Raw genomic sequence first — 27,014 nt, forward strand, 5'->3', positions numbered from 1 at the left:
TGTGTGAGTACCAAAATATGTGCTGCTTTCCTCAACTTACGTTCCCTGATTTTGATCATAGTGTAGCCCATATCGCGGGTTTTGTTGTTAAAATACAGGACCGTTACAGGCCGCTAATGTTAATTTTTTAGATTAGATTCATACCATCATATAGTTATATCATATCTGTCACGCTTTGTCGATCTATCAAACGGTAGTGAGTTCCTAACAGCCCTTCCCAATATTGTTTTTATCTGTGGATTTTCTTACTAACGATATAAAGACATAACTTGTACAGGATCAATGTCTAAATGCTATCTCTAGTAAGCAAATCAATCGACAGATAAAATATTGGGAACGGCCATTAATATACGGTTCTATTCTAGAGTTACAGATTCACATAGGTATAATACGTCACGTAGCACCGGGCGTGTGCTACGAGAGTGACTGCGTAGCAACGGTTGAATTACCCTCTCAACCCGCCGCGCCGCGGCTACGCCTGCTACGAGTCGTAGCTGAGCGATTTCAACTTGTAGCGTACTCCATAATCGTAGTCGTAGGTATAGTTTAATGTTATTTAATCATTATTTAATATTTGTACTAAACTAAGTGAGTAAACCTAAATAAGTTTACTAGGTTTACACATACAAGTCGTGCCTCTTATCACCTGGAAATATTACCTTTCGTCGCAAGGTTTTGAACTTTGAAGTAACCCTAACAAGTTGCAATTTAGATTGAATAATTCAAACTTACAGGGTGTGTCATTGAGTCCTCGCCGAAGGTAATAACGCCAGGCAGCCTCCTGGGAACTCGTTCAACACCGACCGCATTAAGTAACGACAGCAATCGCATTATTATTTCAGTAGATAAAACTAATCAAACTTGTTAAAAGTGTAGACATTTTTTTTTCTAGAAAAGCCACGTTTAATCCCGACGTTTCGGATCCTTTACAGCATCCATGGTCACGGGCAGACTAAGGTGTTGGTCGTCTTCATATTTTAGTTACACACAGCTGCCCTACATTTTGTTGATTATTATATTATTGACCATTTAAATTTCTAATATTCGCGAAATGTCAGAAATCAATAGGTTTCTTTTCTTTTATAGGTTCTTTACAGTCTGAAAAATACTATGCTGAAATCGCATTAAAATCGGTTTTGCCAAACGTGACATAACCGCGCACAAACTCACCTAAATGCGGTTCAAACTAGGATCCTCCTTTTTCGAAGTCGGTTAAAAATAAACACAAAATCCATACACTAGGTAAACAAGAACGGGTTATACAACACTACACCAAAGGTCGTGAGTGTTAGCAGATTTGTATAACAAATAACGGCCATTTATCGCTGTCATTTCGGCCATTGTCGCTGGAGGCGAGCGGTCGGCTTAGTTAACAGGAGACGCCCGACTCCCAAAGCACCATGACCTAGTTACTGAACAATGACCCATTGATAAAAGGTAATTAAGAGACAGGTTATATTTCAGATATTTGAATTGTGTATTACACCTTATTTTTAATCCCATGAGGGATTTTAAGTAATTGTCTGGTTATAGCTTGTTGTGTCCAGTTGATAACATAAGGCTAGTTCCCTAGTAAATGCAATTTTATTCATTAACTGCGAAATATAGAAAACTAGCCGTTTTCCCGCGGTTTCATCCGCGTCACGACCACGACGTGGGAACGACTGCCCGTACAGGAAAAATACCTCTATCTATAGCCAATGTCACTCGCAGATAATGTAGCTTTCTAAAGGTGAAAGAATTTTTGAAATCGATCTAGTAATTTTTGCATTTATCCATTACAAACAAAAATATATACTTTTCTCTTTATAACATACAAGTATAGGTAAAGATATACCTCCGTCACTACCTTAGAAGAAATACAGAACATTTATCTAGCTTTATAACGCCCGCCGGTTTAACTTGATGCTACAGTCACGTTTCAGATATACATACCTACCTACCTACCTATATGAGGTGTATAACGTTAAACATAACAGACATAAACTTCTCCATTATTATTACACATGTGTGAGCCTTGTGGCTTAAGAAATTACATTAAGGGTATAACCACGTATAACTTGGCATAACATGCAAACTTCATACATGACGATGTTACCAGATTTTGTAGCTAATGGATTTAAACACGGCTACACTTTGGTGATGAAATGTGATGGCGACCACAAGCTTTTCATCCAATTCGTATTCAAATTGAAAACATTTTCGTATATTTCTATTCTAGCTTTCTATTTCTCTTGTGCAAAATCTAATATGTAATATCTAATGTATGTAATCTCTATGTAATATTATAAAGCTGAAGAGTTTGTTTTGTTTGAACGCGCTCAGGAACTACTGGTTCGATTTGAAAATTTCTTTCAGTGTTAGATAGCCCATTTATCGAGGAAGGCTACTTTTTATCCCGGTACGGGAAGTAGTTCCCACGGGATGCGGGTGAAACCGCTGGCAGAAGCTAGCGTCATCATAAACCTCGCAATATTTTACTGAAACTCTGAAACGCTATTTTATTCCTTACGTAACAAGCCAGCGGTTTTCCCAAAACATAAATCAAAATACAAGCTCGGTTCTCGGCATTGATCCATTATTATTAGTTAACTCCAACGTTGTACGCAGTAATCAATTTTCATTGAATAGATATCGTTATTTCGATCTAAGCATTAATTAATGGATTCTTTTTAGTTCTCAGCTGAATATTCTTGGCTACATTTTATTTATTTAAAGTGAAATAAAGCTGCTTGTTTTTATTAAGAAAGTTTTAAATCATTTGGGTTGAATGGGGTTGTTGCGTAGACGTCAGAACAGGCAATAGGTTTTCAGTGTGTGTGTGTGTGTGTGTGTGTGTATGAACAATAATGATACGGTCAAGTACGATCCCTCATCGTCACACATCGGTTCTGCTCATCATTCTTCACGCTCCTCTCGCCCTCCTCCTGGTACTCAACTGCATCGGTTTACACTGTTTAGGGAAAAAGGGCTCAGCAGAAGCAATTAGGGGGAAAATTAAAATAAATTTTCTCTTTTGATTTGATTTATTTTAGTAATATTCAACTGTTGACAGATAACAAATGACCTTAGGTACAATATCCAATTTGTACATAATGACTTAAGAAAATATGGCAACACTCATATTTTAACAATAAATAGGTACATTATAGTACTCTTATGTTTATGATCTATAGAGGTTTAATGGAAAACTAGAAAGGGAAGTCATGTGAGTTGCTGCAAATTATTTGGAAACAATCAATTCTCCATAATTTTAAACGTATGCCATAATGATTTATTGTAATACAGGTAAGGATGTAATACGATTTTATTTTCGACTACAACGATCAAATATAACGCATTAAATTGACGTTGCTTGAACAGATGACACTATGTAAACTAAGGTTAAATTAAAATGCTTTTATCTATAAACAAGGGATCTTTTGTTGGAACAATTTAACATGTTTTCGGCAACAACACAGATCCGAAAGCATGGTCTAGGTCACCCTTACAAAACTTCGCTACCCTTGGCTGTTGCCAATAGTTTCTTGTGCCTATTTCGATAAGGGATTACTTAAGTACTAAGCGGTCTATGTTTGCTTACCAATTTTACCAACATTAAGATACTAAGACACATCAAGATCTTTAATAAAACCCCCTTGTTCCTAGAAATTACAGTACAATGAAAATGTGTAAAAGTTAAGACAGTCAGTGAAAGTTTTTACTTATCAAACTCTATTTGTCGTAAATAAGGTTGTCTTTTTTACAAATCATTGGCTTTTGATGCAAATGCAGTTGACATTGTAATATTTCCAAGCATTTGTTTAGTAGAAATATGTAGAGAAAACTAAGCCCTAACATAAGTATTATCGCACTCTCTAGCTATGGCGTTAAAGACCATTTAGGTGATAGAATATCTGTGGATTATTTTTCCGACCCAAATATCGACCAATAGAATTGCACCATTCGACGTCACGTGGTACAACCTACATGGTATTATACTGAAAATTTTTTGAATATTTTCTCTGGTCGTTGCTACGTCAAACTGACAGGTTGTGGCCGACATTTGGGACGGAAAAATAATCTCCCGAATACCACACGAGCTTCATAATTATCTGGCATTTCCCTCAAGGTTCCCTGCAAACAAATAAAGTCGTCAAGTTTTTCAGGAAAAATCACTCGCGCTTCGCGCTCGTTATTTTTTAACCTGAAAAACTTGACTCCTTCATTTGTTTGCAACGAACCTATCGGAAAATACCCGATAATTTTGAAGCTCTTGTGGTATTATAAGTGAATATTTTATGGAAAGACAGAAAAGGAAATAATATTCCTCTACATAGGATCGCCGCATACACTTCTCTAGAAAGTACGTTGCAGCATTTGGCAGTATTTAAAGAAATACTCAATTCATTGTCAATTTTATCAAATTCAATTTATTTATTTTTCATCACATACATGTTCATTTAAAATACCCAGTGCTAAACACTAATGTTAGGGTTGAGTACAAATACTGGCAAACAATGAGTTTTATTTGATGTTAAGTGAATCTTCGATATCTAGCGACGGAACTGTAAATGCAGTATTACTCGGATACAATTGCCATTACATTCACGGTGGCAACCTGAAATTACACACCACTTTACTAACGGACTTTCCCTATATCTTATCTATCTGTCCATTTGCTAACTGGAGATAGAATTTCCCAATACAAGTAATGTTAAGTTCCTACCTCTAGTAAGCAAAACAGAGATAGGATATTGGGCATGGTCGTGACGGTACTGTTGCTTTTGATCACATCGAGAAAGTTACTTCTGAGATAGTTTCTTTATTATGTAAGCAGTACCAGATAAATTATCCGTGAATGTAGACAACTGCGTAAAGTGATCAACAATATACACACAACGTGTTCTAAAGTCAAACAATTATGAAGTTTAATCTCGGCTTGAAGTAGTTTAGGCATAACTAATTAGTTGGAATAAGGCTAGCCAGGCAAATGACGTTATTCACTACTTCGAAAAAGCCTGGTGAAAACAAAGAATTGATATTATATCACAACTATAAACAATCAAAAATATTTTCAATAAGGTACAGTTTAACATTATGTTCTTCGAAAAAGAGGCAGCTGAAGCGGGAGTTCAGTATTGTATCTGGCCAATGGGTGGTATTCATAGTTGAATGAATATTGTCGATCGAAAATCTAAAGCAATGTCTTTTACATTTATACAACATGTACTAACGAATCTCAAGATAACTCTAAAGATCTTAAAATGTTATAGTCGGATGGTAAAAGGGAGATATCTTACATTTTCGAGCCAAAAATTGAAAGTGACGCCAAAGGAATAAGGCTACTTGAATTAAAAAATGAAAACTATTTTTAAGATTAAGGTCTGCGCATACCTAGACAGCAATGCAGAGAATTTTAGCAACTGTTCAACCGCTTACCGCCAGACACTCCGAAACTTGGCGCGGTAGCCTGCCCCTGTATCCCTAATCGCGCTGTCTAATTGCGTGTCAAGAAATTTATGTTCTTTCAATGCCACGGCCCTCGTACGTACTTTCAACTTTTGGTACATTTTGGACGATATCCCTTCACACAGTATACTTAAAATTGATTGACGAATTCCTCGCAGCTACAGTTCTGCCATAATACTTTCAACAAACAACGGTATTCAAGTCTTAGTACAAAATGAGAGTGATCGCAGAGTGCAGTGAACACCGCTCGGCGACAGTAACGCCGCCGCTGGGATCGATCCTCTCTAACAACAAGTCGTAGACAATATCGAAGTAACAATAGTCGCGACCCGCGTGCGACTCGCAATGCGTCGCCAGCACGCGTTCGTTGAAAAACTTGATAGGCGACACATTAATCGCACATTCATCAACTTAATTTTAATCTATAAACATCTCTTTAAAATATTTGATATGAAGAATAACTATTCTAAAATTATCTTGTGCGCTAACATGCAAATACAAGGAAGACGATAATTTATTATTACAAAAACATTGAAACACGCAAGTTTTCCAACGAACACCTCGCTCGCTAAAGAGAAAATACATTTATTCGTAAGAATGTATATCACGTAAGAATTGATGAACAATAACGTGGTGCTTGAAAATAGTACTCGGTGACACTTTTAAATACAATAAGTCGAAATGTATAAATATTTACAGCGGTTGTCACACCGCTTGATGTTCGCGATGGTGTGACCACATGCGTCATACAATCACGTCAAATAACTCCCTCCGAAGTTGGATTTTTGTCACTGCGCAGCAGTCAAAGTCAGTCAATAAAACACCTTTACTTAGGTACATAATGCACGTGGCATTAAATGTCTGAATTCAGAGAGGCAAAGTTATTTGACGTAAAGCGAATCCATGAGCGCAGTTTGAGGGCGCCTAAGTTACTATAGGTTCTGTATGATTCCATCGCAAACGCCATACTTATCTGTTGTCTCTAAAATACTAACATCGAATGCCTGACTTCAGTTCGATTCCCTTAAAACGTGATATGCGAGCGTCTGCTGGGCGTGATCGCTTTGTGTCGCCGCTAGCTCGCTCCTGAATACCTACCATGATATCGATCCTTGCCAACATCACAATTTACAACTTGACTATACAAATTTCAGAAAAAACCTATCTATCGATACTATAAAGTCCATTTCAAACAAGCTTAAGGGAAAGGTAAAGGGATCCAATTTTGTGGAACTTGTTGCTTTTCATTAGCAGCCTTTTTTAGTGTAGAGAAAGAATGACAGTAAATCTCAAGGAGAATTGGCGATTTTCAGACTTCAAAGTCCAAGTTTTCTTCAGGGTATTTTCAAGATGTTTTTCTTCACCTTTACTCAGTTACAAATAAGAGTATTAATTACTCCTGGTCAAGGGTTTAGTTTAGGCGCGATGACGTCACATTTCAATTGCGCTCTTTTCCTAAATAACCTTTTAAAATACCCGGCCGTTTTAAATCAATTTTCTTTATTTATCCATTAACAGATTATTGGTTTGCAGTTGTTTCTAATAAACAATAACAGTGAAATACGCCAGACATTACTAAAAGGTCTGTCTATTTACAGGCTGGTATGTTTACGATTTCCTTAGGCTTGATTGAAATTGATTGTTACTTGAACCATTCATCCAAAGGACTCGGTTCGCGTCTTCCCAACTTTCCTCCGTACCTATATACCTAACAATATATACGCAGTACAAATGCTATGGTTTGAGAAATGAATGGTTTGATTATTATTTACTTTCGAATTCAATTTCTTAAAACAATAATACTTTAGTGGAAATTTTAGTGCTTATCCTAATCTTGACTGAAATAGTTGAAATAGTACTGTGTCTTTACAGACACTAGGTTTTTGGGTACGAATAGTGTTTAGTATATTTGTAAAATTGATGTTCTGGGAGATTAGATCCCGGTTATACTGGTTACCGATAGATTGTCAGTTAGTTATCTGATAGTTAACGCCCGAAATTACTACCCGAGACCTGTGAAACCAAAAGTTATAGTTTGCCTGACAGATAAGTTCCTGATTGGATATTAGAGAGTTTATCCGTAACCGGGGTTGGTCATACGTTATCTATCACACTGTCGGTGACACGTGTCATATATGTATTATAGATCCCCACATTCCGCCTCAAGGCCGTTGTTTTGACAATGTATTTTATTTTGAAGACCTAAACCAACAAGAGTTGCCCGAACAGTTTTTTAATAAAAAGCCTTTGTGATTTTGGGGCTCTTTGATGGCTCAATTGCTGTCGAGTTATTTTGAAGGACTCACTTCACAATTGTTTCAACATATTTTTTTTCGAAAATTAAAGCGTTAAAGATTTTTTTGAGTGTCACCAGTCCTTTGGTAAAATGGTCTAAGTACTATGAGTTTGCTACGCATTAATATATACCTATTACATCTACGCTTTGACCAAATATATCGATACTATTCGATATTTCCGAACACAAAGCTATGTTCAGACGTCATGTTTACAAATAATCTTTGAATCATAATAACGAAGCGTCGAATTTATTTCATTAATTAATATAATATTGGCAGTTTAGAAATAATAACAGTTATTTTATATTATTATGCATTTTACCGCCACAAGAATACTTTATTGATCGCCGGAAAGCGACTATGCCTAATACAGATAAAGTAAGACTGCGCTTTGAAAGCCACGTTTAAAACGTCGAATACATTTTGTTATATTGTTTCTGATAGTTAGGCTCACTGTTCATATTTCCAGTAACAAAAAAAGAGGCCATGTAGCTTTGTATGTAACTCAAGAAATCATTAGAAATCAAAGCCGACTTACGGAAAAAAACATATTGTATTAGTCGGTAAAAAAGAAAGTCCAAAGTCTGTGTTATGTAATATTTTGATTCTGAGCCTAACAATCATAATCCAATACATAAAATAATTAAATAGTGCGAACCACAAAATACCGACACCGTAGCGAGCTGACGACTTCTCGTACTGATACAATGTATAATTACATACTGGTTAACTATTCAACTTTGGTTAACCGACTACGGACAACGAAGAACATAGAACGTAACCAACAATATCCTCTTAATTAGAGCTGGGTTGCGATACCTCAGCATGCGAGTTCTGTTTTCCGCATTTTCAATAATATAAAATAAAAATCTTAACGTTATCCTTAAAGTTAGAACATTGAACCGAATTCTTAGGAAATATTCGTGTTAACGAAGCAGAATAAGATAAACGTATCGATGATGTAATGTACTTGGTAGATGTCGGGAGTGGCAGCCCGACCTCCCCGCAGCGGCCGTGGACGCTCCGCTCATCTACGCATCTTCGTTGAGTTTCTTGAATAATAATGTCTCCTCAAAGATATACTTCTTCAGCGTCTCTTTGGGAAGGTCGTCGAGCTCCATAGCGAAACGGAACGGCTCCTCTGCCACGGGCTGTAATAAAACTCATATTTGAACACGGAACCCTTTTGCAAAAGACACGGGCACCTATAAAATCTTTGTTCTAAGGACTTAATGTCTATTTCAATAGGTTTTAGTGCATGGAATGAGTTACTAGCATCATTCATAGCTCCCATGGGTGCCCGTTTTTTTTTTTTTTTGCAAAAGAATGTAAGTCGCACACGACAAATCTTTTTGTGGCTGTTTTCCTTCAATATGTTGCCTGATTCCTGGAATTATTGGACCTGTCCCATGTAATAAACCGTTGTCTTAATCCGGGTCACGGTCCACTAATTTATCCTTGAGAAACTTTTATGAAGGACGGAAAAGTACATGGACACAATTATGTTCTTGGGTACAACATACATTCGTGGTACGATAGTGGTACTCATACTTTTTTATGATCACAACAGATTAGATAATCCATTACGCTCGGAATTATGAAAAAAGTAATTACTTAGTACAGATTTCCCATCGTTCCAAATATTACACAATCATTTTTTTGCAAATAAAATCGAGCATTCGCGTTCGAGGAACGATTTCATATCGTACTCTAAATCAAATTGTGTCCTCTCTCAATAGAAGTTTATCGACGTTTAGTTTAATGAATGTTAGGTTTTTTTTAAACTGGTGATGTTGTAAACTTTAGACGTCACTTATTTCTCGATAAAACGGTTAGAATATTAAAACTATTGTCACTGTAGCGGTTGTTAGTTGTGACATATTCTCTAAGGTTGCTCATACCCTAAGTCCGTATGGTCATAAGAAGTTATTATTATCTAGAGGTAAGATTTTAGAAACACCGAAAACACTACAATTTAGAGTTTTAAGCTAAAAAAAAATTTAAAAAAGTATAAAGATATCATTAGATATATGAGGCATATATTCCACTTACCTCATCATTAGGGTCATAGTACTGTTCAAGGTATGGATGGGCGAGCGCCTCTTCGACGGTGATGCGCTTATGAGGGTTGAAGGTCAGCATGCGGTGCAGCAAGTCCAGGGCGCGAGCGTCCGCCCCGGGGAACAGTTCCGCCCACGGCACCCGCGGCTTGTATGGCAGGGATTCCAGGTACCCACGAGCCTGTGTCAACGTCACTGGCTTATTTTTCACCGATATTTATTGCACTAAGATTAATACATATGCGGAAACGTTGCTGATTTTACATTAACCTAATTTCATTTTATAATTAGATGTAAGACACAATGTACAATTGTATGTGGGAAAAAATAATAAATAAATAGATTACATTCATCATCATGAACATATAAGAAAATTGCAGTCCATGCTGCTACACGTGCTCAAAGTAAGCCTCTCCCAATGAACGGGAACCGACAACATTACATTTATGTACTTAAATAAATTATAGAGGAATGATCTGTATTTTTTTAACTCAAAAATCCAGTTGACGTCAACATCAAAAACTACAATGTTACATTTTCTCTGTGTCCTATAATAATACTAAAAGCCTATAATAACCCAAAGGACCTATAATAATAATAACAAAAGTATAGTAGAGTTTACATTTGAGATTATTTCCACCCCAAATAACCCTTATAAGTCGAAAATGAAAGGTTCTTGAGACATCAAGTTTATAAGATTGCTAAGTCACCCTGTATATTAAGGTTACGAAGGCCTAGGTTCCACTAAAGCGGAGCGACACAGTTTTTAAACAACCAATAGAATTTCTGCGCTTAGAGCCTATGCATACCACATCGACTTTTATTCTAGAGGTACAAAGCGGTTTATTGTCATTTGTTTCACGACACACGTCGACGGCGCATTTAAAAAACGTTGTCTGCATAGGCCTTCAGGGATATCACAGAGTGGGCGGAGTCGAGATATTTGAATTACGAAATTCTATGGGTTGTTTTTTAAAATCAAATCAGGAGCTTAGCACTTTCCAGCGTCAGGCACTAGCTGTCTAGCATAATGCTGAACTGGATCTATTTGGCGCAACCTTTTGTTATTTGTATTTCTTATTCTCTGTGTATGTATGTCTTGTATCGGGTCAATAAACATTCTTTTCTTCTTCTTTCGCTAACGTACCTTCTCATTGATAATACAGTCGAGGTCCTCCTGGCTGGGCGAGCCGAGTACGCCCAGGATATGGTTGAGTTGGTCCAGGTAATGTTTCCCCGGGAAGATGGGCCGGTTGCTCAGCATCTCTGCCAGAATGCAGCCCACAGACCAAATGTCTATCGATTTGGTGTAACCCTACGACAAGACAAAATTTTTTAGAGATCATCTCTAGAGAAAGGTTATTTGTCTATAACAATATTATAAAGCTGAAGAGTTCTTTTGCTCCAACATGCTAGACTCATGAAGTACTGGCCCAATTGGAAAATATTTTCAGTGTAAGAAAGCCCATTTATCGAGGAGCGCTCTAGGTTACTTTTATCCGAGTGCGCGAAGTAGTACCCACGAGACGCGAATGAAACCGTAAACAAACAATAAAACAGTAATTCCTCCTATGCCAGTAATGTTATGTGTACATTAGGCACGTATTGTAATAACAGTAAAAGGGTTGTGAGTAAGCGAAGTGGGGTTGCAATCCTTCACGACGCAAACCCGCATTCCCGTGGGCACCGCACTATTTTCTGCTTTAGAGGTTTATAAAATTCCGTCAAATATACTATACACATACAATATTTCACTGTCACGAGTAAGGTAGATACATATAAGCTATTTTATACATATATATTGATCAAAATCCTTAATGTATGTATTTGTTCTCTTTCTCTGTCGTTTGATAAAGGTCATGGCACACATGAACGGCACGACACGACGCAACTGTTGTTGCAAGCTCGCTGTCACGATTTAAGGATCAAATTCGAATGACAAGAAAATCGTTGGGTTGGAACTGCGCCGTTCATGTGTGCCCTGACCTTTAGAGGGGCACAGCAGACGGTACAGTTAGTCCCCCAAGACGAGGTGACTCGAGTAAATTCAGGAGCAAAAGTAGGTAATAAAAATACTCAAGTTATAAGTGATACAAACCTTAGAGTTAAGCATAATCTCCGGTGCTCTATACCACCGCGTGGCCACATACTCGGTGAGGAAACCCGTGTGATCGTGATCTGGGTCTGCCACCCGCGCCAAACCGAAGTCGCAAATCTGTTCAAAAATATTACATGGTTAGAATTTAATCATTTTTACAGTATAAATTGGAAAAGGTAAAGTTAGCAGTACATATTTATATTAGTTGTGTAATTCAAATTGTAAGTATTCTTTCGCTATTTTCGGGAGGTGGGTTTAGACAGGGGCCTAAGTCTATGTTTGTTGTCCATTTTTTCTTAAAACAACCATTTAATTATTTTAAAATTGAACCTGAATTTTAGTATCATAATAACCAGAACTAGAAAACTGACGTTTCTGTTGTCGGCCAACTTGGGCCTCAAAAGGTGGTGTCTTTAAGTTAAGTATACCACCACACAGCCTTAACTGCCACTTATTCAAAACCGCTCTAGGGCACACAATATCATCAACATAAACGATGGAATTTGTAAATATTATACCAACGTAATAAAATACTTTTGCTTATAAACAAAACATAACACAAGATCTAACAATCAATAGATGAATTGATTAATCTATCAATAACCCAAACTCAAGTGATGCGGGCCACTTAGAAATCCCACATGGTTTTTGTTACAGAATATTAAGTACTCTTTCATCGATGCACGAAAACGTCACACAAACTGGAATCATCCTAACTAATATTATAAATATGAAAGTAACTCTGTCTGTCTGTCTTTTCTTCACGCCTAAACTACTGAACCGATTTGTGTGAAATTTGGTACAGATATAGTTTGGAACTTGAGAAAGGACATAGGATAGTTTTTATTTCAAAAAAATATATAAAAATAAAAAATAAAATTTATTCCGGACATTATAGCGCCATCTATTGGTCAAACCAAAAATATGCCGGAAGTCACTATATCATGCGAACGAAGTCGCGGGCAAAAGCTAGTTTAGAATTACATACGTAGGTACTTATTATGGTACGTTTAGTTTTAGAGCAATCTTAAGGGCTTATTACTCTTGACTCAGTAGCCTAATTAGGTTTGTCTAATTAGGTTTCTAAATGATTTAATGAAACCTACCTTCCTAAATGCGATTACATTTGTCTGAATTTAGTGACTGAATCATTTAGTCGACTGAATTTATTCAAGTGTAATAAGCCCTTAACAAAGAAAACACTCAGAATTGTTTCCCTATCAAATTCTTTATATGTAAACAGACCCAGAAAATTATTTCGTTGTGCCTTCTAAAAGAAATTGATATGTAGGTGTAGTATAAACATTCATTCCTTTCGTCTAAACCAGTGGTTCTTAACCGGTGGTCCGCGGACCACTGGTGGTCCCTGGAGGCATTCCAAGTGGTCCGCGAAGCTTGGCTTCGCGACGTTGCTATACGTTATCTAACTTCATTTTTATCGACCTATAATTGCGAGCGGGGGTTTTCGCATGGACGTGTATAATTTCGCGCTCGCTTCGCTCGCGTATTCAGAAACGATATGCCCTCATTTTAGCATTTGTCAACAAACAAAAAGTTAAGTACGTTTGGGCTAAATTTTACGTAATATTTAGTTTAAGGGCAGATTTTTCAATCTCCAGATAACTTTTATCAGAGGAATATGTTTGACGTTTTGACAGCTTTTGTATAGAAAATATGTCAAACCGCCATAATTATTCCTCAGATAGAAGTTAACTGATGATTGAAAAATCAGCCCTAAGACCGATAAAATTTCGCGCTCGCTTCGCTCGCGTATTCAGAAACTATATTATGGCCCTTATTTTTGCATTTGTCAACAAACAAAACGTTAAGTACGTTTGGGCTAAATTTTACGTAATTTTTGTTTTAAGTCCGATAAAAATTTCGCGGTCGCGTCGCTCGCGCATTTTGCAACTACATAGCCTAGTTTTTCTTTATTTGCATTTGCTTACCTACACAACTGCCGACATGCTTTAGCTTTGAGTAGAACTGACCCAAAAATTCAGTTTTTTTTTATAAATAATAAAGAAATGAGTGCTAATTTAGGTAAACCGATGAGGTGGTCCCTGGCAAGACAAACTTTAGTCAAAGTGGTCCCTCATGTCAAAAAGGTTAAGAACCACTGGTCTAAACAAACCCTTAAATTAATCAAACAATTCTCTTGTAGATGTAGTATGTACATTAATGTATAATATTACCTTCAAATCACACGTTGTGTTAAGTAGCAAGTTAGAGGGCTTTAGATCTCTGTGAAGTACATTTGCCGAGTGTATGTACTTCAGCCCGCGGAGGATTTGATACAGGAAGTAGCAGATGTGATCGTTGCTTAGTTTCTGGAACAAACAAAATCATTAAACCAAACAAATTATAACAACAAAATCAAGAGTCAGCGTTTAAAAGGGTTACTGAAAGAGTTTCGTTATTTCATTATTTTTACCTGTGTCTTTAACAATTTGTATAAGTCCGTCTCCATCAAACATTGCACAATATAGACGTCCTTCATGGAATCTATCGTCTCAGCCCTTAAAATGTCTCTAATATCAATTATCTGAAACAAAACAATCAATATTATTTTCCAAATAAATTGAAATAAAACATACTAAGAAAATATATACACAATCAAAGAACAATCCAATTGCCTGGTGAATATTTCATTATATAAACTCAAGCTTTGATTATATAGACGGGCAAAAGAAAATAAAACCGGCCAAGTGCGAGTCGGACTCGTGCACGAAGGGTTCCGTAAATTACAGTTAAATCAACCTATCTCAAAAACTATAAGAGATACTTTGATCAAACCAAAAATCGTTGAAAGAGTTAATTAGCATGCATCACCTCTATTTTTTTTAGAATTTTATACCCCGTAGTTATAAAAATAGAGGGGGGGGGGACATACTTTTTACGACTTTGAGAGCTGATATCTCAAAAACCGTTCACTTTAAGAAAAATGTTTTTTAGAAAACTTTATATCATTTTAAAAGACCTTTCCATTGATACCCCACACGGGTATGTACATCGAAAAAAAAAATTTCATCCCTCAGTTACATGTATGGGGGGCCCCACCCCCAATTCTTTTTTTTACTATTTAGTGTCATATTTTTGTAGCGGTTCATACAACACATATTCCCATCAAATTTCATCACTGTAGTACTTATAGTTTCCGAGTAAATCGGCTGTGACAGACGGACAGACGGACAGACGGACATGACGAAACTATAAGGGTTCCGTTTTTGCCATTTTGGCTACGGAACCCTAAAAAAGCGCGGTCTTTTCCCAACATTTTTCCCGCCATTTATTACATTAAATTCCTTCGTCTCGTTTCGGTGTACCAAACAACCGACACTAATTGAACAAATGAACTGTGCAGGAAAATTCCCAGTTAAAATAAATTATATAATAATAACAAGTACTATAAAGAGCTTACGTTTTCATGCTTAAATCGAGTTAAGATTTTTATTTCTCTTAGTGTCCTCTGGCAGTAAGTCTGGTGCTCAAACGGAGATATTTTCTTGATGGCAACTTTAGTTTTCTTTATGTTGTCGTGCGCGGATCTGTGGACAATCATATCTGTAAAGCCTTTTGTTAGATGCAACACTTTGAGCTTTTCAATTTCAAAGGCTCTGGTGTATGTTAGAGTAAATATCTAGAAATATAGGCTTAAGTAGGTATTTATCACTACTTGAAATTAGATTTCAGTTTAATTGGTAACTTTGAAATCTATAACGATAAAAAATATTTTTTGGGGACGATATATAAAGGTAAGTATTATAACTGTGTATTGAGGAACACTGGACCAAAAACAATGAAGTGCTACCTTTTCGAAGAAGGCCAATTTAACATAATATTTAATTCTGCAAAATAATGCAAATTATGTTGGTTGTTGGAATGGAATTACATAATTGAATATTCATGTAAAAGAAAAGTACTTAACTGTGTATATGTTTGATGTTAATTAAAATGAACTTAATAAAGCCTATTATAACACACGCCATGTTTGTCTCTAGTGACACTAAGCTGCGGTCTAGTATTATGAAAGCTACGGAATACTTCATTATTGTGGTCTGACTGTGTTGCCACAACGCGACATCAAGGTTCTGCATTAATCATTATATTACCTATCGTGTGTGGTTCAGGCCGTTCTAAAGCTCACTACATCGATAGATAGGCTTAATTATGTATCGAAACCTGTATATTTGGTGAATTCTTCGTGAAATCTGGTTCTAATGAATGTGGGTGTATATTGTGGTTGACGAAAGAAACGATGGTTGGATTTAGTGAAAGTCGATGAAGTAAGAACGTTAGGTTCTTGTGAGATGACGGCATATGGGAAAGTATGGAAGAAGAAAATATACTATGCCGACCCCAAATAAAATTGGGATAAGGACAGGATGATGATCTTAAAAGTTCTGCGACGCCACGTCTTTCTAAAAATCTCATTATGGACCCTATTAATTTCAATTTGTGCGAACATTTTACTTAAAGATGAGATTATCCTCGTTGTTTGCCATCCCTCGCCTCAGTGCGTTTCATATTTCTTAATGACATCATAAAAACGTGGCATTTGCCACCGACCTACCATGAACCCCCTAATGGGCCGTTACTTTACTTTCGTATGCCACACCCCTGAATGGCAGTGTTTCAGCCACGCGATAACGAATTTATATGTAATTAAATTACCACGTCATCAGTCTATATCTTATCATAATATCGATTAGGTTGAGAAAGTACACAAGACATTATTTATATGGAACTTACACTGTTGGGTCTTGAGTACTTAGTGGAAATTTTGCCACGCAACAGCTGCTTGGAAAAATATCATAATAATATCATATCAAAATTAGACCTCATGTATATTTTTAGACAAAAGACTTGCCTACACAAAACAATCTTCGGTAGCTACGAATTTGTTAAGCTTTAGCCAAACAAAAAGTTTAGCCACAATTTCAATAATCCCGGCTCCTAACGCTAACCACAATCTCGGGAAACCGAGCAACGGGTTTACTTTAATGAGTATTTCTCCAACTTTGAAGTAATTCTAAACAATTAAAGCCGCGTACCGGGACACATATAATGACACCACATTTCAGACTACAGTGTGAGAACTATAAGCTGTATAGGACGAGGAATGCTTAACATAAAATAAATAAAACGTAGAATCAATTTATACAAGAGAATGCAGAGAATTTCTGTTTTAATAAATAAAGTTTATAGTTATTTACGTTAATAGAACTACACACAGCTGTTCTGGAAGCATATTTTCCCATTTCTATTTAAAGCTAAATAAACTGGTTACGCTTGTATAATAATTGAATTAACCACAATGTATCATGAATTTAGCGGTAATTAATGAATATTGTGGCTACAATCTTGTAGGACACTAAACCCACATCAGACCCTTGTCGAGCACCAGTTGGCTAACCAGCCCAATGGAACCTGGTAGCGTCGTCCCGAAATATTTCCACGACATAATTTAATACTACTTGATGAATTCATATTTGTTTACATAAGCCTTCTGCGTAATTCAAATAAGGGTAGATTTTTCAATACCTGTATACATGTATTGAAGAAAGTGTTTGACTTTTTGGATAGCTTTTTTATGGAAAATATGTCAAACCGCTATATTCATTACTAAGATATACGTTAACATGATTAAATAATCGGCCATAAAAGTTGTGTACGTTACTTAAAACATGAGAATATGTTTCATTAATCCTTTTCTGTCTCAAAGTAATTACTGCTAGTCCAGAGTGTTAAAAAAGAAGCTAAAAAATTAAAAACTCTTCCGCGCTAATGCATAGTATAAGCCGTATGCGCTAATGCGGTTTGAGGGAAATGGATAGTATTTTTGCCTGAGCTATATGTATATTGGACCAACACAGAAATAGAAAATAAGTTCTTGAATATTTCTGTATTTTTTTACAGACACTTAAAATATGGGATTAAATCGCAACTGAACATATAGGACCTTATTTTACCTAAAAATTTCACTAATGGCGATGTCACAAAAACCGATCGGTTTTATTATTATATTCTATTAAAGGTACTCTAGGTTTCCGCTTTACGAGTATTTACTCATAAAGCGGAAACCTAGAATTCCTTTAGGAAATATCCTTGCTGCTACGCTTTATTTAAGTCATCAGCCAAGTTCTATTACATTTTGCACCTATGCAATGTATAAAAGTATACAAAGTACCTAATCCTTTGAAACAGTATAACAATTTATACTTATTTTCCATCACTCTGGAAAACATACAGAATAAAACACTTTTATGTCGTTCATGTTTCCTTACTGAAACATTGCTCTAGAAATGGCTCTATAATACACGTATAACTACTATTATATACTATACCATACTATATGTATTTTTGCTACCTAAGTACTTCCAGAGCAACTTGTAAGCAGGAACGCTGTTAAACATGCTAAAGTGACATAAGTAATTACCTAGGTTCATTAGTTACAGCTAGACTGGAACATCTGCATTCCAACTAGCAGACTAGACAAACAAAAGGATGAATCAGCGAACATTAATATACATAAACAATAGCCTATAGACTATAGAAGTATAGACAGTCGCGGTCGAAGCACGTAACTGACATCCGTAACGCAGGCGCATAACAGGAAAATTTAATAGCTCCTCGTACCAAAGATATTCGATAATGATTTAACAGCTAAACGAGGCGCACTTTACCTGAATATGTATACCATATTAAGATGTAAAACCATTTTCGATATAATTTTTACATGTAAAAATAAGTAATTAGCCGAGTTTATTAAGAGGGCTATCACAAATTTTCGCGAATTTAAACGTTTTATACGAGTTTTGATGCTTTGGATATAGTCACAATAAAAAAACAAAAATAAGATTCAGAAAGTTTGATCATTTATCTTGAAAGTGTATTAAATAAATATTTTAATTTGTCCACGTACATCAGTAAAATCTTTGTCTCTGCAAAGGATGTTTCATAAAATGTTGCTTTTGGGTATCTTTTGATGCTTCGGTACTCCGAGGATATAGCAATTTAACCATTTATAAAAATGTTCAAGATACAACTATATCTTGTACTTGGAAGTGCTTAAATCAATTTATTACAATTCATACAGTATTACACCAAAAATAATTCTATAAAACTGAGAGTTACTGACAATTTTCCGTACGAAACTATATTTTTTATCTATGAAAGTATAATCCAAATTCAAATAAAAAACATTTAATAATTAAGGTGGTATTGTTATAAAGCTTGAAAAAAAAAATTGGTCTATTTAAAAGTAAAACAATATTTTAAAATAATTTTTGTTTGCAATGCAAAAATCAATATAAATCTTGTGACGCGCGGTGTTCAACTTTAGTCAGCGCCAGGCGCTTACCGAGGAGGGACGTATCGCTCGCTGTTGCGCCGCGTAAACTCGCCGGAGTTCGAAAAATATAGCGCAACCTACGCATCTAACACGTTTTGATACTAGTGAGTTTTATTTTATTTATTAGTTATAATGATCTGATTGAAATGTAATATACATAAGTATTAGGCCATGATATTCTAATTCGAAAATGTTATAGATTGGGTTCTCTTTTTTTGATGTTGGTTATAAAGAAATATGTACGTAAATGTCATCGTCGTTAGTTTCGCTGTTGCATAATAATGTAATTGGACTTCTTTGATTCTTGCAGGATAATGAAAGCATATTTAATTCAGACTATCAGACTCAATTGAATACCAGTACAAATAATATGGTAAGTATTTTTTGTCACCCGCAAAAGGTATACGTGACATATTTGTTTTAATAAACTATCTACATTCCTAGTTTTCATTGTTGCAGGAAAATGAAGATACAATACATGGAAGACGAATTATAGATTTTAGTTTTTTTATAAATCAATTACTTATAATTGATAAACATGGTGAAAAGTTTGGTTGTCGACTAAATAATTTAAAAATTGTAAACGATTACTTGTTTATTGTAACTCAATCGAGCTATTCTAGGTTATAAAATTCATCGGTACAAATAATATTTCATAAACTATAAAAACAATAAATTATTTCGGAAAAAAGTGGCAAAGTCTCAAGTTTGTTTGTGCCGCGTGGCGGTCCGCAGGTGTGCGTTGCGTATTACACCAGACGCACACATGCGCAAGTGCTGCCGGCTATCGTCTAATTTACCTACAACTGAGCAATTCGATTTTGTAATAGCGCTCTTAATCATTCATAATCATTCATATTCATATATATTCATATAATATTATAAATGTGAAAGTTTGTGAGAATGTACGGATGTATGTTTGTTATTCAATCACGCAAAAACGGCTGAACCGATTTGATTGAAATTTGGTATGTAGATAGGTGATACCCTGGATTAACACATAGGCTACTTTTTATCAACACACCACGCGGGCGAAGCAGCTGGCGGAAGCTAGTCATTCATAATTTCTGATTACGTTTTCTTTAAGATAGGAAACGGCAGGAAACCATCATTCAATTCATTAGCGTGACCCAGCCCGGAGAAGTTCACAAGTAATATCTGTAATTTGTTAATGCGATCTTAGAAGTTTAGCTTTAGCTCGTTTGTTTCCCTAAAATAAAGCAACCACCTTAATTTTGTGATTTTACGTAAATTACTACCAGGCATTTGGTATTATATTTACTTCATTCTGTGTCACTGCCAAAAAAAGTTGCATGATGATTCGATAACCAAATTCCTAGTAAACAATCAAAATAGCAATAGTAGTGTCATGGTTCTACAATCAAGAGTGAGTCATTTTTACGGTCAAACGCACGACGCGACTTCCGTACACGGTGAGCAGTGTGAGCACCGGTCCCTAAATATTGTGAGCGTCGAGTGCGCCCACGCACCAATAGTTACCAAACACGACCTCGTTATAAAAACAAGCATCGCTATCTAAAATTCCGTTAAATTGGCTGGCGCGGGAATTAGTCAAATGACACTCGTTTCGCAGCCGCGCCTGGATTCCAGCCATCAATTCTACGAAAAACAAAAGATAGTCCCCACATAATACCTTTTATAGGCTTAATACCCAGCCATCAGCGTCCAAATGACGCACGTTAACCCTCATAGCAAGGTGGACGCTGTTTAATTTAAGCTAATTGTAACAAAGTATAAAAAGTTTAACGATCTCGTCCATTCTAATTCCATAAAGGGTACATTAATGCGAGTGATGCAAGTCAGTTGTTACACTCGTAATGGGTCTTCAACTTACAGTAATGGATTCTAGTGAAATGAGGTAAACCGCTCTCTATATTAACACTCAATTCATATTTTCCTAGCTAAGATCTCATCTTATGGAAGATCTTTCTACATCATTTATTTGCATTACGACATCGTATCTTAGACAAAGTTATTCTGAATGTGGAAGATCTGTTAATCAAATATCTGACTAAGTACTTAGAGAAAATATTTATTCTAGAGAGAGAATGGATGTAAGAGAAATTCAGTCTAATTGGATGGTGCCGATTTATTACCTTCTGTGGCCTGAGCAAATACTTGAGCAATTCCCAGAACGTCGAAACAAACTTTGCTCTTTTAATGTTGTCGCCCACCTTTTGATAGGTTTCGACTGAAAAACAAACTTGTGACATAAACTTACATTACTTTTCTTTCAAAGTTTGTCCATGTTTTGGGGAACGGTAATTGAGTTAGGTGCAGTTTTTAAAGACGAGATGCTTATTTAATGTACTTCGTCAAGCTTGTTTGCGCGAGTATCCTATTACCTAAGTTTGATGTTCATACAATGTAATTTATCATGTAGGTAAGTATTAAATAGTCATAGCTGCAATCCCTGATTAATGAAACACCCATTTAATTCAATGGTTATTCACTGATAAATACCTATCCAATTTAGCGAGCCATCCTATCATATATCACTTGAAATCAGAAGTTTGTATTGGCAATTGGCATAATGTCTTTCAAAATACCTAACAAATACATTCAGGTTTACAAAAAATAAGGAAAATTCGCGTACTAAATTAAGGATTTCGGTCGATCTTTGTTGTATTTTGATCTCGTTAGTCAAATAAATTGAATGGTTGCATTTTGGCACGTTTCCCGTGTCACTGAGCCCACATTAGTGATTACACGACGCTGCTCGTGTCGCTGGCGACTTCACAGAGCCTAGCGCAGTTCCTCATAATGCTAAACGAGCCATGAAGTCTTTTAATTAATTTGTCACTCCGTTAGCTACGATGCCGTACGTTTTAAGCGAATAACACACGTAGACGTGCGCTACCGGCTCAGCAAAGTTTTTTAATTTAAAAATAATCCATATAATCCCTCTTCCTATTAGACTTAGTAATGGCTACACTGAATGTTTTTGTGATTATGTCAATCTCGGATGTAATTAGGATTGATTTAAACGCTTAAGTAAGGAAGCTAGTCAGTTAGTATTGCTTCTCTGTCTCACTTAATTATGTCGTTTCTATAGACGCCATACGCCATATCATGCTATCATCGCAAACAATAGAATTCGCTCATTTGAAGATGACTGTTGTGGTGAATGAGTGAGCGGCAAACGTGACCGGAATTAACCCAACGTTGAAACCACAATAGAGGCATGAGGAACCCGATTAAGATTTTGAATACCCTTAAACTAAGTACCTATACTAGTTAGGAACTGACTTGGCTGTATCTGAGAACTCATTAAACATTACCCGTCTTACCACAAAAACTTTTAAACGTCAGTTTATGCCTTGTCTAAAAAAATGTCAAATTATGACGTTGACATATGGTTCATTTTGCAGCCAAAATTTTATTAGACAAGTGTAAAACAGGGTTTAAAGTTTTTGTAGTAAGGCCCTACTTGTTTCGAAACTTGTGTAATGAACGTATCTATCTAGCCTATTGTTTTGTTGGATTATTCTACGGTAGCGTTCTATAGCAAAATTTAGATAGTCTTTATGCGATTAGGGGTGAAGAAAAATTCTTCAGTCAACCCTGAATTATTAAAAGATATTCTTCAACACCAATCGCAAAATTACTCAATGTTGACTGAAAAATTGTTTCGGGTAATTTTTTGGTAAATAGATTTATTTCTACTGTTACACGTTTGTGCAGTCTCGCAAATCTTGGGTTTTCTAATCAGTTCGAGAAACAAACATGCCACATACCATGTCTAAAGTAGCGCTATAAACGTGTGTTATAAACTTTAACCACAACAAGAATGTAATTTAAAAGTAATTGAGTGGATACTCTACTTGTTTTTAAGTTGTTACTCAAGACTTTCTCCTAAGTCGGGCTTAGGGATTGTTCAAAAGAGTTACCGTGGCGCTGATACATTTAGGGCTTAACAAGGAACATGGTGGGTTTAAATCAGTAAGAGCCTGGCCGCTGCACCCAAAGCTGCTCCTCCCGCTGTGGGTGGGGTGGTTCTTAGTTATATCTTACCATAAATTATCATTGAAAACTTCATGATTTATTTATTACCACGCAGTTCCATGTCCCAATCAATTTCATCAATATCTGTATCAATGAGTCTATAGTAAGCCATACAAGAATTATATTTAGGCTTGCGTAGAGGGCGTATGGTAGTTAATGTAGTATTTAATTAAACAAGAGTGTAAATGGGGGATGGTGACTGTTTGCTTGAAGCAGGTCTTAATTAGGTTTGTATAATACAGTGTAGGACATTAGGAGGTCCAAGGTTCGTCCATTTAGATTAGTTAGATGATTTTATTGACAAACATCGCAAACCTTTTTTCATAAAGAAAGCGCCTTTACCCTACCACTTAGCGAAGCGGTAACTACATGAAAATCTATGTAATATTTTTCGGGGTTAGGGCGAACAGAGAGACAGAGGCAGTGGAGGACTTGTAGTGATAAAGAGTAACAATCCTATTGAAATTAGTAGATTATGTACTACCGACTGGCCTATCATCCTGAGTCAACAGATATTCAATCTCTGAAGAGTTTAACTCGATGGATAATTTCATCTAGGTACTGGAAATTTCTCGAAAGGTTGCAGAATATGGGATAAACCGCAGATCTTCGTGTCAAATAGGTCTGGGTGTTGTTTTTATATTTTTGGCTGAGGATCTAAAAACTTCAGGCGGCTGAACGTTATTACGTTTTAGGACACACCAGAACACACGCGGTATTTCTCATCAAATTCTAATGTCTGCCAAGCTACTATACATGTGACAGGCGGCAGCAATATTGACTCCTAGAATGAGTTCCACCATTAGGTACCTAAATTATAACGATAACCAGTCAAACCATGTCCAGCCGTATATTGGTAAAATCGGCGATTTGACTACTGAAAATGGTTCGAATATCTTTTAGTTAAATGGTGCAACTCAACGTTAGAGAAGGAGTTGGTGCTAAAATAATATAAAACTACTATAGTAGAACAATACAGTATTCATGTGTTTCGCATATTCTTATTGTTTTGCCCAAACAATTACGAAATAAACACAGATGTGTAAAAATGCACTAACAGACATTACATATAGATATGGAACTAACACATTGCTTTAAATTCGTAATGCAAACATGCTTATCTTATCAAATAATAATAATCAGTTGAGTCATTTAGCATATCAACTGTTAAAACTTCAGTTTATGTCATGTAGTACATGGCTATAGACTAAATACAAGGTCATGACTGAGCTGAGATTAGCACTAATAAATTGTGAATGTTCACGGGTTTTCCCGCATAACTGACCCCATTTTAGTAGGTCTAATTGTAGATAGATAAGGAATACCTAGACTTTATATAAAATACCTATATGTTTTTGATTATTGAAATAGTTTGTTAATTTAATATATAAGAATACATTAAGTATTCTTATGTAAATTACTGAAGAAAAAGTATGTCTGTCTGGACATTAATTTCTTATTCTTATTAAGGTATTTAAACTGTCTTTTAAATTTTTACATGATTCAATTAGTAAACATTGAAGAAAAAACATACAAAAAACTTACAGATATAATTTTTTTGTCTGTAATGTAGGTAATTTTTTTGTCTGTAATGTAGGTATTTTTCTATATGAATATGATAGGTATTTAGGTTCCATTATTTCTATTTGAAAAAGATTACCAGTCAGATACAACAAGATAAATAGTTATGTGATAGTTGCATAATAATGTAAATGACTGGTTTTTCCTCACACACAGTAGTGGCCAATGAAAATATAAAGAATGATGTGTCACCTACAAACTTCCTCAAGCACAATAAACCTGTTCATAAGATATTTCCTCATCAGCTACAATCAACAATATGAACAGTATTTTCTTTAAATAATTACTCTATATAATGTACTCCATAGAGGACATTTCTATAGTGAATCTTCTTAAATGAAAAGCGGCTGTAGCTGATAATCGACTAGGAGGAGATCATCATAGAAGTGTCATTGGGTTTTTCCCACATGTTTTTAGTCTTAAATAAATTATTTGTATTTATAATTCAATAATAGAGTTGGAAGGAAAAGTCTTTTTGTCCCATTTATGATGAGATATGATCACTCCAATACCAAAAAAAAACAAGTGATAAATGTGATGTTTTGTAGATAAACTAAATCAATATTTCTGTAGATATAGCAGCAGGATTATGTCATTTCTCTTTTATGAAATAGCAAATTGATTTGTAAACTGTGATAGCTTCATACTTTTTAATTAGCTAGTTATGACAGTAAGTATTTACTAAGTACTCGTAATATAGAGAATATATTGAACTCTTTGTTATATGATAGCACAGGTGCTTGCATTCATGTTAATTTATCTATGACACTCAATATGCAACTCAAGTGTTCTGATAGTTACTGAAATAGATAAAAACAATTTAATTCAGGATTGGCCTCTGCAGCCATCATTATATCAAATTAAAGTAGTAAGTACTTAATAAAATTTGAATTTGGAACCAGTCATAGCCAAATAAGTTATGATTTATAACCTGTGAAATGTTTGCATTACTAACCATACTCATATTAATTTGATGTGGTTGATAATATATGATTGCTACCAGCATAACTTATTATCAGGATTCACAGCCTGCTTTAATTGCAAAACAATTAGTATTAAGTATAAAGAAATATTATTTAAGTGTTTATTTGTAAGTCTAAGTTATCTAATTATGAAAAGTCCAGCACTCCTCAGTAATACTCACATTTAAGTCATTGGTTTTATCAATAGATGGCTTTATCCAGCACTAATAATAGTACTTGGGTATTTTAATTAAAATTGCAGTGAATTTCCATATACCAGATTGGCTGTGATAAGTTATCAGATTGAGATTTAAAATATTTATATAAATCTAAGGCTAATTTTGTTTTAGTACTTGTATCATATAGTCAAAACATTGCTTGATTACACACCAAGAATAAAGAAATAATTAAGCCTTTTTTTAAACGAATTAAGTACTAATACATTCGTTTCTCAAACAAAACAATGTTAAAGTGGAATTGTAGTCTGGTACACTGCAGTAAATGTGCAACATAATCTGTCCAGCTGCAGTGTTTTAACGTAATCTATTGTAATACTTACACAACCATGCCATAGGCGCCTTCTCCGATGTACTGTAGATTGGTGTATCTCGGCCCCACTTCGAACACCTGGCCCCGAATGATCTCCGCGTTGGGATTACTGCTCGCGGCACCTGCAGCCTCGGCCATCGCGACACAGAAGGAAGCCACTTAACCAACGGTAACAATACTGAGTTCAGCATAAATTTTCTACACACGGGCGACACAAAACTGCCGATTCTTCAGTCCACATTAATAGCCAAAACAAATTACTAATCGACCTACATTATCCACTACCCGAACAAATCATCCACTAGCTTATCATTCTCGCTTGCCTCTTTGCCCGACTTCTCATGGACACTCCCGTATAGACGCAGTACCGTTACAAAATGAACTCGATTTTTTCATCTCTAGCAGTGTGTTCCATATTGTGTTATTTAGCATCTTTTCTATTATATCATCCTGTTTCTTTTCTTTAGCCTGCGACAGAACGAGTAAAAGCTATCGTGGTATAGAGCAAAATAGGCAACACTAGTTTTAAACAATCACAATTTATCGACAATCATATCAAATCAAAATATTTGTAGATCTAGCTTCACAAAATACAAAAAAAACTTAGTTTTGATAGCTATTAAGCTTGAAAACCTA

At 35.6% G+C, this 27,014-nt stretch overlaps 1 protein-coding gene across 1 annotated transcript; it reads right to left on the reverse strand.

Annotated features, from left to right (window-relative positions):
* Window positions 1-4,385: 4,385 nt before the first annotated feature.
* Window positions 4,386-26,767, reverse strand: LOC124630960 (mitogen-activated protein kinase 1). The gene is made up of 8 exons (XM_047165012.1): window positions 26,389-26,767; window positions 15,328-15,454; window positions 14,341-14,451; window positions 14,102-14,236; window positions 11,907-12,023; window positions 10,956-11,123; window positions 9,801-9,989; window positions 4,386-8,899 (listed from the first exon to the last, which is right to left on the reverse strand). The coding sequence occupies exons 1-8, from the start codon at window positions 26,514-26,516 to the stop codon at window positions 8,780-8,782; spliced, it is 1,095 nt and encodes a 364-aa protein (XP_047020968.1). The 5' UTR covers window positions 26,517-26,767; the 3' UTR covers window positions 4,386-8,779.
* Between the last annotated feature and the right edge of the window lie 247 nt (window positions 26,768-27,014).

Source organism: Helicoverpa zea, chromosome 6 (genome assembly GCF_022581195.2).
Source record: "Helicoverpa zea isolate HzStark_Cry1AcR chromosome 6, ilHelZeax1.1, whole genome shotgun sequence".
Lineage (NCBI taxonomy): Eukaryota > Metazoa > Arthropoda > Insecta > Lepidoptera > Noctuidae > Helicoverpa > Helicoverpa zea.